The sequence below is a fragment of the Tetrahymena thermophila genome, assembly GCF_000189635.1.
Source record: "Tetrahymena thermophila SB210 genomic scaffold scf_8254697, whole genome shotgun sequence".
Classification (NCBI taxonomy): domain Eukaryota; phylum Ciliophora; class Oligohymenophorea; order Hymenostomatida; family Tetrahymenidae; genus Tetrahymena; species Tetrahymena thermophila.
The window spans coordinates 41,391-57,415 of NW_002476463.1; the positions used below are offsets into that span (position 1 = coordinate 41,391).

General features: G+C 24.9%; 4 protein-coding genes across 4 annotated transcripts; 2 read left to right on the forward strand and 2 right to left on the reverse strand. All coding sequences in view use genetic code 6, as the record gives it.

The window, feature by feature from the left end:
- Nucleotides 1-133: 133 nt before the first annotated feature.
- Nucleotides 134-6,859, reverse strand: TTHERM_00094200 (fibronectin type III, carboxy-terminal domain protein; the record flags this gene model as incomplete). Its single annotated transcript, XM_001012874.2, has 9 exons — nucleotides 134-1,897; nucleotides 1,956-2,369; nucleotides 2,523-3,470; nucleotides 3,714-3,930; nucleotides 4,047-4,280; nucleotides 4,334-4,628; nucleotides 4,685-5,276; nucleotides 5,370-5,463; nucleotides 5,517-6,859. 9 exons carry the CDS (start codon nucleotides 6,857-6,859, stop codon nucleotides 134-136), a joined length of 5,901 nt encoding a protein of 1,966 aa, XP_001012874.2.
- Nucleotides 6,860-7,661: 802 nt separating this feature from the next.
- Nucleotides 7,662-10,411, forward strand: TTHERM_00094190 (transmembrane protein, putative). The gene has a single exon (XM_001012873.2). The coding sequence runs from the start codon at nucleotides 7,675-7,677 to the stop codon at nucleotides 10,186-10,188; it is 2,514 nt and encodes an 837-aa protein (XP_001012873.2). The 5' UTR covers nucleotides 7,662-7,674; the 3' UTR covers nucleotides 10,189-10,411.
- A 279-nt stretch (nucleotides 10,412-10,690) lies between these two features.
- TTHERM_00094180 (cupin superfamily protein) lies at nucleotides 10,691-11,993 on the forward strand (the record flags this gene model as incomplete). Its single annotated transcript, XM_001012872.3, has 3 exons — nucleotides 10,691-10,829; nucleotides 10,904-11,475; nucleotides 11,610-11,993. The coding sequence occupies 3 exons, from the start codon at nucleotides 10,691-10,693 to the stop codon at nucleotides 11,991-11,993; spliced, it is 1,095 nt and encodes a 364-aa protein (XP_001012872.2).
- Nucleotides 11,994-12,632: 639 nt separating this feature from the next.
- TTHERM_00094170 (hypothetical protein) lies at nucleotides 12,633-15,797 on the reverse strand (the record flags this gene model as incomplete). The annotated part of the gene is made up of 1 exon (XM_001012871.3): nucleotides 12,633-15,797. The coding sequence occupies exon 1, from the start codon at nucleotides 15,681-15,683 to the stop codon at nucleotides 12,633-12,635; it is 3,051 nt and encodes a 1,016-aa protein (XP_001012871.1). The 5' UTR covers nucleotides 15,684-15,797.
- Between the last annotated feature and the right edge of the window lie 228 nt (nucleotides 15,798-16,025).

The window sequence follows — 16,025 nt, forward strand, 5'->3', positions numbered from 1 at the left end:
CAAATCTTTAAAATGATAAAAAAGTCTTTATTTTTGTTTAATTTTAAAGAAATGAATATATTGAAAAACAATATTTGAAAAATAAAATTCTAACTTTTATTTGACATTTGTTATTTAAAAAAAAATTTTTAGTTCAATTAAAATAATTGTCTTCTTCTTTATTGTTATAATCATTGGTGTTAGGGTTATTTTCTTCATTTATTTCTGAATTATTATGTTCACCTGTATTATTTCTTCTATTCATCATACTAACACTTCTCAAAAGATTATCTAGTTGCATACTTAGCCTGTTATATTTTTAAGACTTATTTCTTTCAGAAGGTTAGTAAATACCACTCGGACGAACATCCCTTTCTTCTTATTGATAAGTGGGTTGATAATTTTATTATTATGCTAACTTTGACTAGGCTGGATATTATCTGACTTAATAATTTTTTTCTGATTATTGATCAGTTAAATCAGTTAATCCTGAGGAAATCATATTCTTTCTTTCTCTTTTCTTTTCAGCTTTTACATTTCTTTACTTTTTAATCCACAGTATAATAAATACCAATGCAATAATTGCAACTAAAGAAATAACTACAATTAGTATAATGAACCATATTTCGTTTTTATTTTCTGATTGGGTATCATCATACTTAATTGTAAAGTTCATTTATTTATCAGTGAAGCCATTTAATAGAATGATAGATAATTCATCAGCTTAATTTTAAGCAAGAGTTAAATTTAAATTAAGGTTTGAATGCGCCTAGAACTCAACAAGGAAATAAGAGTAATTAGAAACCAAGACACGTGATTCACCTAAATCGTTTGTAAAACCCTCAAATATGTAAGATGTCGCTATTGACTGTTATGGTAAAGTAAGAATCCTGACTGGCCAAGACTTACTTGTTCTGTTTTTGACAAAATATTAAATGTAAAACATACTTTCAGTTTATTTTTAGAAAATTGAAGGTTCAGGATCAAAAACAGGTCTGTTTTAAGTAGGCTATCTGGAGCATGAGGACATTATTGATTTTATTTAGAATTAAGGGTTTTCAGAAGTAGACTATAAATTTAAATCAAAAATAGTTTTGTAATTCAGAGGCGCTCCATTTAAATTGAATATAACGGGTTTATAACCTGATATATATTCACACTAGTAATACTTGCCATAGGTATAAACCAATATGTATTAATTATTTAAATATTAAATTTCGTACATGTTAATATTGGTTCCCATCAAGAAAGTAAAGTTATCAAATGAAACTACATTAATTAGTTTTATAAATATGAGGCTCAGATTATCTTCTTAATTTGCAGTAAGATTTAATAAGAGTTTTATCTAGCTTGAATTAAAAACTGTGTTGTCATATGCCTAAAATGTTTTATCAACATATTAGAAATAGATTATGTTTAATTCTGCTTCTGATAAGAAAAGTCCAAATATTTGTTAGTTAACTTACTGTTAAGCATCTTAACTGACTATTAATTAAACATCATAATCAACTATGTAAGCGCCTGTAAGTTAGAAGTTATCAGTCGGGAATGTTTAAGTAACTTAAAGTGAGCACCCATTTTCTTCATTTTTGTGATTGTTTTTATTTGGTTCTGTACAATTAATAGTTGCAATTTTGAAAATACTTGTTTTTTAATTCTAAATGTAGTGTGTTTATATAGCTAAGTATACTATATTGTCATATTCAAAAGGTATAATATAGTCTACATATCCTATATAACCTCCAGTAGAGCTTATTTACCTAAGTTCTACAGTAGCAGAAAAAGGATTATTTTTGCTATATTGAACTTAATAAAGCTTAAATGTTGTGGATTTTTTCTTCGAAACACAATAAATAAGTATCTAGCTATTACTGTTTAATGTCATCCTGCAATAAGAGGAATTATCATTTCCGACTTTCTAATTTAATTATTTAATTATTTTAAAATTTGAGTTAAAATTATTTTTTTTAAATTACATCTAATTCTGATAAGTTAAACTCTTTAATAATTCTTGAAACTGGAATATGTTAACCTGAGTTATATTAATTTTTCTCAATCAAAATGAGATATTAAGAGGAAAGCACTACAATTAGATTTTGACAATCTTAGCAGTTTGAATCTTAAAGACTCATTGAATTATTCGAAAATTAATAAGATGAAAAGTTTATAATGTCTTAGACATCCTTATATTTGAAATAAGTTTCACTGAAAGAGAAGTAATATTTTTATAGAGAAAGATAGTCTCCAAAAAAACTATTTTAGGAAGTCAGTTAATCATTAGTATTTGTTACTTTTCCATTGTTGAAAAGTTAAACTTAGTAACTTTCTATTGGGCCAGTTATATTATCAAGTGGAAATAATGATTATTGTGAGTATACATTTGACTGTTGCTATTTTATTTAAAAATGTAATTTAATAAAAATAAAATAAGACAATTAATGCTAGCTAAATAATTCAAAACTGTAATAGTTATTAATTTATAAAAAATGAGATTAAATGTTTAATAATTAGAATATAATTAATTGATAAAAATCAAAAAATACCTTTGAATTTTAGACTACTATTTCATTTTAGTTTTAATTATCACTAATTTAAATTTATGAGTCAGTAAAATCAAATGTGAGAGTATATTGATTAAAATGGATATCATAGAGATTGATTTTAGATATTATCATATTCAAATTAATTTAATCATTATTAGTTAAAAATGCATTTGCATATAATGTAGGAATATAATTTAAATAGGTAATAATTGTTTAGCCTTCAAAAGAAAAGAGACACATTGTTATTGATTTCTTAACGTTGTTAGTAAATGGTGCCGCATAAAGCGAAGGATTAGGATTATCTTAGTAAAATTTCTAAAATTAAAAGTAAGTAAAAGGGATTTTACTTCTTGCCAATTTTTTTGTTTTAGAGGCTTCATTTTATGATTCACAAAATGAAAATTGATCTGGATACTATTACGGATAATAAGTAATAACTTCAAATATAACACTATTAGGAGTAAAATCATAGATATTGAACATTAAATAGGCTTTCATTTCACCTATTCTTAACTTATAATTTGTAAAAATGTAAATAATTTTCCCATCAGTGAAATGTGGAGCTTCAGAATCAACAATATAATTAAAGAATGGGAATTATCTATTCCAAGTACAGTAGAAAGGATTTTAAAAAACGAACTCTTGCATTATTTATACAGAATTACCATAGCATAACACAACTAAAGAAATGGTATTATCATCAAATCCAAATAAACTGAAAATCTATTAGTATTTAGAATTTAAACAGCCCGATCCTTGTACTTATTAGACCTAATTTTTTAAGTCTATTACATAAGATACATGCACTAATCTGTCAAGACTTGGTAGTTAATCATCTGAATTTTCTATATTTTTTTCATTATTTTTTTTTTAATTTTCATAGTTTTCATCAGGACATTCTGATTATTTTTACATATAAAGCTACTATATTCTTGTCAATGTATAAATCTAATGTTAAATATTTTAATAATTTAGATTTTTAATTTGAAAACTTTTATTTTTTCTTATACTGAAAAGTTCTTTGCAAATATAACTATTTTTGCAATGTAAATATTTGCATAGAAAAATATTTATTAATAATATTTTTGACTAATAAATCTAATTAAATGATTAATGAAGAAAAATCTTATCTAGACCTAAAAATACATATAAATTAAAGGCATAAAAAGTAATAAAATATCTTTAATTTACCTTTAGATCAGAAGTCAGTAAAAAAATAAAATCTTCTACTAGAAAATTATTATCAACTTAAATTATTTTTCCTTCATCTAAAGAGCTTAATTTATATTTGTCTACCACTAAGAAAATTTAAGAGCAGTAAGCTATAACCTCAAACTAATCATTGTATTTAGGAATTAATAAATATAATATTAATTTTTTGCTATCTTTCGTAACTGTGACAAGTATTCTATGAACCAATTTTTAGTAAAAAAATATTAATAAATTAAAATTTAAATCATTTTATATTTAAATCTAAAAAAATAAATCAAATCAATTTAACAAATAATTTTAATGAAATAATACGATTGTTATGAATAAGAAAAGAAATCAACTTATGAATATCCTTGTATCTAACCATTAATGTCTAACAATTCATCATTTTTAACAAAGTCACCTTCAACTTTAATACATGAATATGATTATTCTTACTTATTAGTTACTATTTCACATACGTAACCTAATCTCTCAGTTTTATCAGCAACGAATGATGATTCTCTACCCTCTGAATATGTGTCCAAATTACACTACTATCCTTATCTTTTTTAATGTATACATTATTAACACTTTTACTATTTCTTTAATAATTTTACACTGATAAGTCTTTAAAGAAGTTTCTGATACAAGAGTCTCCTGTAAAATATTTCTTATTGTTATTTGTAATAGGGCAATAATATGACTCTATCACACAAGGAGTTGAGTAGGTTGCTAATACAACTCTAAAATTAGGAGGGTTATATAGCTTATTACTGTCATTAATTTAGAGATAAAATATAGTCTTGCTATCAAAAAAGTTGGTCGTTACTGATATTGTTTAATTAAAATCTATCAAGCTTTAGAATTTATCGTTTTACACACTTGGTTCATAGATAAAATATAATAGAGAGCCTTTTTAAAGTAATAATAATTAATTTAAATACTTATTTGACTTAGACTAAATATACCTGTAACACCTTTCTTAATTGGCAAGCTAACAGTTTATTGTTCCCAATATGAGTTTATTTAAAATGTTTATTCTGGATCTAAAACCTATTAATTGTATGGAACTAGCTATATAATTAACAAATTTTATAAGCTTTTTGTCTCAAATATCTGCTGAGCATTCATTGCAAGGTATGTACCTTGAACTTAAAATTTTATGACACTCATTTATGGCAAATTGTATTTCTCTTACAATTACTAAGTTGAAATTATAAGAGGTTTCTGAGTTACCCTTGTTACTTATAGAATGCAAGTATTTGGCATATACACCATTATATAATTTCCCATGTCATAGAAGTTATCATTTTAGAATAGATTAACTGGAGACTCTAGTTTTTAATAATAATGCATAAAGCTATTATCATTAGTTCTAGAAAATATCTTGATCACAACATCAATATTTCCATTTTACTTATTTGTAAATGATGTATCTTTCATTTATGCCATGATATATTAAGAGTTAACAGTTACTTTTGTTAAAATTAAATTAGCTTCTCCTATCGATAATGATCCAACAATCAAATTTTAACCATCTTCATTTTTAGTATCAACAACCTATTTATTATTTTATAAAGAGTATTAATTTTTATATGTATTATCACACAAAGATAAAATTGCACAAAATCATAAATAAAATCTGATTCATACCTATATTTCATCAATACAAGAATCACTTCCTACAAATAGAGTGACATTATCTTCTTAGATGTAAGTCATTTCATGATAGCATGAGTCAGAAAGCCTTTTAAAAGGTTAAATAAAAATTAAAAATGGGCGTTTAATCATAATGATTACTGGATAAATGAGCAAACAATATTCATATCATCTTCTGAAAGAACACACTTGCAAATACTACTGCATGTGCACTTGTTATCTTCTTATTTAGAAACAAGCATAGCGAATTACCAATAACTCTAACTTACATCATTATTGCTATATAGTGGATTGGTAACCATTGCTTTGATTTAGAAAGAAGACACATTTTAACATTAAGGATTCTAAAAGGGATCAAGGTTAATGAAAACAATATCTGCATCACTTGGAAAATTAGCTCCTTTTTCTAAGCTCTTTAAAAATAGAAGATTTGAGTTTATATCTAAATCTTAAGGATTCGGACAGAACATAACCAAAGTGTTTGAGTATGTATTGCTGATTCTTTATTTACAAGTATAAAAATATTCTGATGCTAGTTTATTTTTCAATCCATATCTATTGACATTGACCTCTCCAACAGAATTTATTATATCATTATTTGGATCTTTTTTTAATGGTATAAATACCATAGCAAATATTTATTCATTTGGCTAAGTGCTATCCTATATATTACAATCTACATATAAATAGCAGTCTTATGAATTATCAGGTAAATCTTAAAATCTTTATTCGTTTGAAGATTAATCATCAAAGTCATAGACCTCAATATCAAAGCAAGCAAGCTTTTCATTAGCATTTATGTATGAATTTAAATTTTCTTTAAAAATAGATTATTTTTAAACAGGATGCTGAGTATCATCAAATATTATTATATATACCTAGTTATCAGAGCTAAGAAAAACATGAACAGGTTAATCTTCAGGTGCTTTTGATGCAATAATATTGATACCTTCAGCAGGACAACTATCATCCTCGTCTTTCTCTGATTTTTATTCCAAACTATTATTGTTTATGTTTGTTATATTTATTTGTTAGTCAATTATAATAGGCGATGAAGGAGTAAAAATAAGTTTTTATATTCGCTTATCTGGTTCTGAAAAAGAAGGGTATGCAAAGCAAAATTGAGTTTCTTAATCACATGGAACTTGAACCCATTCACTATCTAATGATTAAATATCAGTTACTGCAAAGTTGTTAAATGGGAAGTATTTATCTAAATAAAAGTAATATTATTCAGTTTCATCTGAATTCATTGTTAATAAATAGCAATCAGTGTCTTCACATGTTATTTCATCATCAGATACTTATTATTGTAATTTATTTGAGAATTTTGTTTTATTTTTCACTTTTAAATCTCTCAAATTTCTATCTATTTATCTTTTTACATTATCCACTCTTTTCAGCTTTGAGGCGTTTGATGAGTTAGTAAAAAGAAATAGAAATAAAAAGTAAAAAAATGCTAATAGCTAAGCTAACTTTTTCATTGTTTTCTTCTATATATTTGCTAAATTTTTAGACTTTTTTATTTGCTTTATTGAATTTGTTTCCAAAATTGTATTGTATTGTTTTGCTATTTAGGCTTAGCTTATAATTTCTTTTATAATAAACTAAATTCAATTATTTATTGTTAAAATTATCGCTACATTTTAACTTTAATAAATATAAAGATTTATGAATCTTTTTATGTGTTTTTTTAATCATTTTTTAATTAATCAAAAAAATATGTTGCCTAATTTGTAACCACTTAAAAATACTTAAATTTTTTATTCTATATAATTTAAAATTATGTCTACTCATTATTATTTTTCTATTCATATATACTTTCATTTTCAGTAATAAATTATTGAAAGTTCAATTTACTTTATGGGTTAAAAAGATGATAAATTTTTACCATTTAACTCCAAATTATTAATTGCTCATCATGTTAATAAATATTTATGGTAATAAAATTTCAATTTATTATTATATAAATAAAATTAGCATCCCAAGAATCTATAAAAAGAAAATTTATTTTATTTATTTGTTACTTGTTTCTTTTTTGAATAAATAAATCTTTTATTTGCAAAATCTAAATAGCAGATAAAATACTTTAAAAATAAACAATAAAGATGTTTAAACAGAATCATAAAATATAGTGAAAATTAACCCTCCTTTAAACAGATAATTAAGGGTAATGATAATAGTAAAGAAAAAGATAAATAATAAAATGATTAGCTATAAAATTAATATAGTAAAAGATTGGTTGATTATTAAATGATAATTATAATTATAATAATAATAATATTAACAATTCTACGAAATGATAATCTCTTTTTTAGTAGTTTGGTTGTTATTTTATTTGTCTGATTAGATTGTTAGTTTTTTGTATTTTTATGAATACTCTCAAATTTTTAAATAGAAGAAAGAATTAAATAATTAAAGAAAAAAAGATAATATCGAAATTAATATTTTAACTTAAAGAAAAAGGTTATCAACGAAACTTAAAAGAATAGCTTTTATATTAGGTAAAGAAAGAATCATAAAAATTGCTAAAGTAGATTAAGCCATCTAAAATAATAAGAAATAGTGTAAAATGGAAGATATTGTTGACTTTCGTACTGAAGGTACTTTTTAAGGATAGGATTATATTGTTATTATAAAGGCATTCAACGAACAACTGCAAATTCATTTAGAAAGTAAATACGAGCCTGTTTGGTGGAATAATACTTTCACTGCTAGCTATTTAGAAGATCTTACTCAGAAAACAGGAATTCGCAGAAAATTTAATGAGTTTGTAGAAGCAGTAGTTCATGGATTGTCCAAAAGAACAGAATCTAGCAACGTTGATATTTTGACTTTCTAAGATTTAGAAAATATGAGAAATGGTATCCCAACTGCTTCTTAAAGCTAGTAGCAATCAGGAGGTAAAAATACTTCTTTGACTTCTTCAAGCAGTAGTGGATTAAGCAGTGCTTCTAAAAAGAGCTCCAATAATAAGCGTTACATTATAGTTACAACTGAAGTCAATGGAGAAAGAGTTCATTATCCCTTAAGCTTAAACTTGGATGACATAGATAATGTTGACGTTCTAAAGCAACAAATTCGTAAAATGAAACTTGAAGTTGAAGAACTAAAAGAAAAATCAATCAGAGGATTTAGTGAAATGGATGGTGCATAAAGTTCAAAAGGAAGCTTTAGTACAAGCAAAGGAAATGTACACATAATGCCTGGAGGCTTCTTCTTAACTGACAATAATACCAATTCTTAAAATCTAGGAGGATTAGATCGAAAGAACAGCACTCAGAACTCGCTCAACACCACCCAGTAAAGCGTTGTTGATTAGCTTAAAAGTGAGAATGAAATGCTGAAAACAAAAATTAAAAGAATAGAAGAAAGTAGCTTGTAAAAGAAAGGTGCTGTCGAGTTAGACAATATAGTGAAGACTAAATATGAGTTAGAAGAAGAACTCGAAATGGTTCGTAAGGAAAGCCAGTAAACAATTGAGCGCCTCAAAGTGTCTTTAGAAGAAAAGGAAGAAGAGCTTCTAAGAAGTAGAACATAGTTTTTAAGTTTTTAGAAAGAAATTACTCTCAGCCAGTCATAAATCCTAAAAGGTGGCTCTGAAGCAGATGAAAGCACTCGCCGCTTAAGAGAGTTTATAGTGAAACTGACAGAATAAACTGAAAATGAAGTTCTCAACTCTCGTAAAGTGATTCAAAAGCAATCCAAGGAAATTGAAAAATCAGCTAGTGAGATTGATTTCTTTAAGTAAAATGATCGCAAGCAAAAACAACGTATCAAATAATTAGAAATTGAACTTGAATCTGCTATTAAAAGAGTCTCCACTAAAGGTACAACAGACCGCTTATATTCTCCATATACAAGAAACACACCTGGAAGTAGCGCTTCTAATACAAGTAATCGTAGAGCAACAAGTGTTCCTACTAAAGGATATTCTCCATCTAACAGAACCACTCCTACATCTACAACAAATAATTAAAATAAATACGGTTAGAGAAATGCAAGTAATTCAGCAGGTTCTAGAACTGGTATATCGCCATCATATTAGTTTAATGCTAAGAAAACACCAACTACTACATCAGCAACTTAAATTTAAAATAGAAGTCCAGGAGTGACAGGAAATCGCTATGGTTCAGGAAGCAACACTTAAGGCCTCAATTATAGAAGAAACTCACCTTCAGGAGGTACATAATCAACTACAAATACTTCTAATCGTTACGGGTCTTAGACTAATCAAACTAACTCTGCAACAAATATTTAAAGTAACTCAAGAAATAGATACAATGGTAGTGGAGGAATAAGTGGAATAACAGGTACATAAACAGGAACAACTGCAAGTGCCTCATAAAGGTAATTTGGAACAAATAAAACAAATAACACAGCTACTTCTAATAGATTAACCAACTCTAACAAGGGTTTATCACCAAAACCAAATGCTGTTAATGCAACCAGATAAAGTCCTTCTAGTTAGAGATTAAATGGAAACCCTACTATGTAAAGGACAAACAGCAATTCTAGGCTATCCCCTGCTTCCAGATACAATCTTACTAATAACAACAATAAAACAGGTAATAATAAACAAAGCCCAGGAACTCGCATAAATAACTACCTTTCTTCAAACGATTAAAAATTAATGAAAAAAATAGATGATATGCAAGGAAATAAAGTAGGAAATAATAGTGGCACTAATAATACCAATAACTTAATTAAGGAATATCAAGATGTTAAAGTTGATTCTGCTCCTAATAGAATAGATGAAATTGATTAAAGATTAAACAAATTGCAAAATTTATTAAAAATGGCTAAAAATTGAATTACTCTCAATTCTCAATAGATTTATTAACATCAAAAAAGTTAGAAAATTTGCCAAACAAACAGAATAACTAATTAATTAATTAATGACATGAAAATATATTTTTTATTATTATTAAATGTTCTTTTACTATAAATTATATATATTTTTTATTCTAATTAAATGTACTTTTACAATAAAATAGTGTTTATTTTTTTATAAAAAATGCAGTTTAATACAAAAATTTGTTTGTTTTAATTTTCTTGCATAGTTTATTTACTATTTTTTTCTTTTTTCCCTGATAAAATTATTTTTACTAATAAATAAAATGAAATTTGAGTAGCTTAAGAAGCTTATTGTCAATATCATTTTGATCATTTAAATTCAAAAGTAAAGAATTTTTTTGTCTTTTCTGATATTTTAAATTTTAATCAGAAATAAATTATTAAAGGCAAATAAATCTTATTATAAATAACTTAGTTGAAAATCATATTAAATATTTACAAATTTATATTTATTTGAAATGTGTTTAATTTCTGGGATTAGTAAGAAGGGTTGTATAAATCTGACTATATTTGTATTACCATAAATCCTAATTATAAGTTATATAGTTTTTGTACTTCATATTACTCATCTAGCCAAGCGAATTCAGTTATTACCTTGTAAGATAAATTTATTTTCATTTAAATTCTGTTTTTGATAAAACATAGTTTTATATAATTTTATATTACTATAGAATATTATTAAGATGAAGTTTAGTAAGGCGAGGATTAATAATATTTGAATGATGAATTTGAAATAAATAGTGGTGAAGTAACTAAAAAGATAGAGTAATATATAGAAGCATATGATAATAGATTTGATAAAGACGAAAAATTGGATGGAGATTTTAGCTAAATAGCTGAAGTTGATATGTAGGTCTTAGAAAATGGAAAAAAGCTCATTGATTTTTAGAAGTTCTATCACGATTTCTAGAGCTATAATATGCCTATAGTTTTAAGAAATGCAGTAAAACATTGGAAGGCAATTTTTAAATGGTAGAGTGATGAATATTTAGTTAGTAAAATTGGGGATAGAGAAGTTTAAGTTGAAGTTAGAGAAGATGGAGAAAACAAGTTTGCATATTTTTAAAAAAATTTTGTAAAATCCAGCATGAAATATAATGAATTCATATAGATATATAAAGATCCAAATAGAAAAGCTAATTATTATTTAGCTGAGTTTGGTATCCCTGAGGAGATAGTTGAAGATATTGAAGAGATAGAATTAGGTTTGTTCATGAATTTAGAATATACTAATTTCTGGCAAGTAATAATTAAATATCTTTCTTTAAAACATTAGTTTTTATTATTTTTAAAATTAAATCCTAAATGTATTTCAAAATTTAATATGATTAAAGTATGTAAATTTAATTATATATTAATAATATGTATAATATATAGGGAGCAAGCGGTACTGAATCTCTTCCTCATACTGATGATAAAGATAATTTCCTATGTCAAATTACTGGAAAAAAAACAATAATATTAATTCCACCAACATAGAGATCAAAACTATATGTGGGAGATGGAAAAAATAAAATAAGAAACTACAGCTAAGTTGATTTCTTTAATCCAAATTTATAAAATTTTCCTTTGTTTTCTCAAATAAAAGGAAAAATGAAGGTTGAAATAAATCCTGGTGATGCTCTTTTTATTCCAGCTTTTTGGTGGCATCACGTCAAGTCTTCTAATGAAAGAAATTTGGCTATTAATTTTTGGTATACACCTAACTTTATGCACAGTTTATTTTAGTCTATATTGGAGTCAGATGAATTTAATTAATGAGTTATACTTTATAAATTTTGTTCTTTTATATTTTATAAACTTAATTGGTTGTATCAAACAATACTTTCCTAAATTAAAATTATAATTTATTTGTATATTTATTGGTCTGAATAAGGCTCTTCATAAACTTTTTCTAAACTTGTCAGAAAGATATCTGTTAAATAGTTTGATAATTATTAATTACTAAAAATTAGAGAGATGATAATCGAAAATTTTAATATCATTCAAATGAAATTTTTATAAAATCGAAAAAAAAATTTTGTTTACTCTTTTTTTTAGATGATAATGTAAGAATTAGATTTTTTACTGGTAAATAATTTTTTTAATAAAGAGGATAATTTATATTAATGTCAAAAGACAATCATAAACATTACAAAATTCAAAAATATTTTAGAAATTGAATAAATATTTGTTAGTTCCTTTTTTTTAATAAATCTATTTTTTTAAAAACTATTAAACATAGTATTTATAAAAACATTATTAGACATAATTAGTCAAGAAGAAAATTGTCAATATTATAAATAGTAAATATTTTAAATTTAAATATTAAGATTAATTTTATAAAATGTTTAATTTGATTTCTTTGAATTTAATAATTTCAGTTTTTAATTCTTCATAGTTAAATCATTATTGATTGATTCATAATATTTTTTTGCAATCAATTGTCGGAATTATATTTTTTATATCACAAATCGTTTTTTACTCTGTAGAAATTTATTTAGGCTTAAATTAAGATTTTGGTATTGATGATTTTTGGTTTAGATTAATGCTATTCTTCAAATAACTTGATCTTTTTTTATGATAATCTTAAGATTTCAAAGAATTTCTTCCATTAAATTCCAAGGCATTTGAATTAAATAAGAGCTAGGCGTCAACATTATTCATAAAATTTTGAGGATCATCTTTGTCTTTTATTTATTCAATTTCTTTTGAATTTAAATCTTGGTCAAATGAAAGGTTTTTTCTTATTTTTGATGATATATTTTCATAGATTGTTTTATTGTTACTTGGAACTCCAGACATTTATCTCCTATAGTTTAAAAAAGGAGATTTAGCTGTTCTAGGAGCGAGTATACTATCTGCTATGTTATTAAAATCATTATTTTAATAATTATTATCACTGTTTTCTTTGTTAAAATTACTCTTTTTATTTAAATTTTATATTATTGTATCATTATTAGAACTAGCTTAAGTATATGTTTGTAATGAGAATCTTTTTTTTTCTTCTTAGTGATGAGATTATGCAGAAAGCACTCTTCTATTTTTGAGCAGTTTTGAATTATACTAATCCCCTTTTTAGCTGTTTTATTTATCTAAAAAAACTACATCATTTTGATTAAGCTAATCAATTTAACTCAGCTTATAATTACTTTGTTAATCATCCATTTCTTCATCACTATTTTAAGTATTTAATTATTTTAGGATACCATTCGGCTTGCCTTTAAATTGTAAATTTTCAAAACCTGATTAATTTATTTAATCGTTAATACCAATTTGACTGATTGCTTAACTTATTTTTCTTTATACAGCTGAAGTGCTGTTATTTTTACTTCTATTATCTAATAATGCATAATTTTGAACTTGGAAGGCATTATTTGTATAAACTCCACTTTAAGATAAATTTAGTCTTTCATTTTGATGCTAACTAATAATTGACTTTCCTCTGTGATATGAAAGCTTAAATTGTATTGAAATATTTTTTCCTTCATTTGACAAATTTTCACGAGCTATTTTTCCTTTTTGTTGCGAATTAGGTCTACTTTAAGAAGAATTCTTTTAAACTATAACCATACCTTTTTTATCAGTTAACTGACTTTAATGTTGAAAATTAAGGCTAACACGCTGCATATCTTCACCATTAGTTTAAGTGGGATGAACAGCATGAGGGTTAATAGTCAATAAATTCCCGTTAGTTTATTTAATTAAAATAGGAATCTTTTCTTGCTGCTTTTGATTAAAATTTTATATATTATTAGAAGTAACTTGATTTAATTCATCTACTGTTGTAGCTGTTTGTTAAATTTCTAGGAGAATCCTATTCACATTGTTACCTTTCTTATTGATAATTTTTCCTTATCTGAAAGAAGGAGAATTTGATTCTGTTTTTGCTTCATAAATTGCATTTTATTCATTATTGTTTGGACTCTAACCTTCCTCTAATTGATCAATCTAATTTTTAATATCCTCATTAGAGTATCTGCTTTTAATCCTTTCAATATTCGATGTTCCAGCAGCTCCTGAGTGACTTGCTTTATATTATTATTTTGAAACCACTTTGATTTAAGGTGCATTTTAGAAAGAGTTGTTATTTTCTAGACTTATTTTTTTTGTAGGAGAGGCAGATTTTTTAGATTTTAAGACAGGAGAATATCTTGATATTTGAGAATTTTAAGGGTTAAGTCTCATAAATTCAGCCTCGTTAGTATCTATGACATTATTAAAATTAAATGTGTTTATAGTTTTATTTAATAAATCAGATATTTCTTAATAGTAGATATCCTAGCTCTTTTTCTATCCATCTTCTATGGTTTTTCCATTAATATTATTATACATATTTTAAGAGTGTCCTTTAATATATTAATTATAATCATTCTTTATTTTCTAAGCAGTTTTCTTTAAAAACCTAGGTAATGTATTTCTCAAAGGCATGTTATAGCAGTTTTTTTTGCTTTCAGGTTGCTTTTGAATAGGGTTATAAACCTAATTCTAAGTAAATAAAGGAACTATTATAGAATCATTTTATTCGCTTATACTATTCTTTTTATTAAATTTACTATGCTACTATTGTCCTTATTAATAGTTACTTTACTAAGTAAACAACCTCTAGTTGGATTCTTAGCAAGTCTAGGATCTCTTTTCTAATAGCTATTTAGGATTTATAGGAGCACCTCCTTTTCTTTAAGGAGACATTTTAAAAATTTTATTGTTATAAGAGAGGCAAGCATCTTAGCAATCGTTTTCAGTGCTAATAAATCCTTACTTTGCTATATTTAAATTATTTACATCTACATCGCTAAAACTTATATTTTTAACAGAAGCTATTTATTTTTTTTAGTCTTTCCCCATTTTTCCTAATAAAGTATTTTATTGTAATAAACTTTAGTCTTAGGTGTGTGAATGAATTATGCATAAACCATTTTTATCTCCATTATTTTAATCATCTTAATAAATAGGATTCAAATCAACATTAAACCCTTATTATACATGAAAATTATCTTCTGTATATTAATGCTAAGTAGAAAGAGGTCTTTTTAATAAATTTCTCTATGAGATTGAAGATTTTTAGTTTCTATTTGCATTTCTGCTTTCATTTTTTGAATGAGATCGTACTTTTAACTACTACTTTGGTGGCGGTAGCCAAGGCCCAAATGAATCTTTACTCCTAGCTGAATCAGCTATATCTAACAAATCCTACTATATTTTTAAATCCTATAACTCTAAAGTAGTCATTTCTTTTTTATATGAGTTCTCTTTTATATTTTACAGCTATTAATTCTAAAAGTCAAAATTGTTTTAATTTATATCATCTAAATTATTATTTTTTTTATTATCATTTTCTAATTTGTTATTAAAAGTATTATCCTTTTCATTTCCTGACATGTAAGGACTTTCCTCATCGTTGCTATATTAGCCTTTTCTGCATTAGCTTCCTTTCTTTTTTAATTTTTTAATATTGAGAGTTCTCTTCATTTAGTTTTAAATAAATTTGTATCCACTTAAGTATCTAACGTAGTGCTTCTTGTTTGATAACTTTGTTGGCTTATTTGAAGAGAATGCTAATAATAAATACAAGAATAAATAATCTTTTTAATAAATAATCTGTAAATTAAATTATTGATTTATTAATTACTAAATGAAATTGATGAAAACTAAAATATTCAAACAAAAAGCACATCTTATATGTAATAAACGAATGATAGTTGTTTAATTTCAACATTTTTAAAGTAAAAAAATTACATCGTCCTTAAGGTTATAAAAAATCAATACAAATTAAATTACTTGTTTAATATTTGTAAGCTTAGATCTAATCCA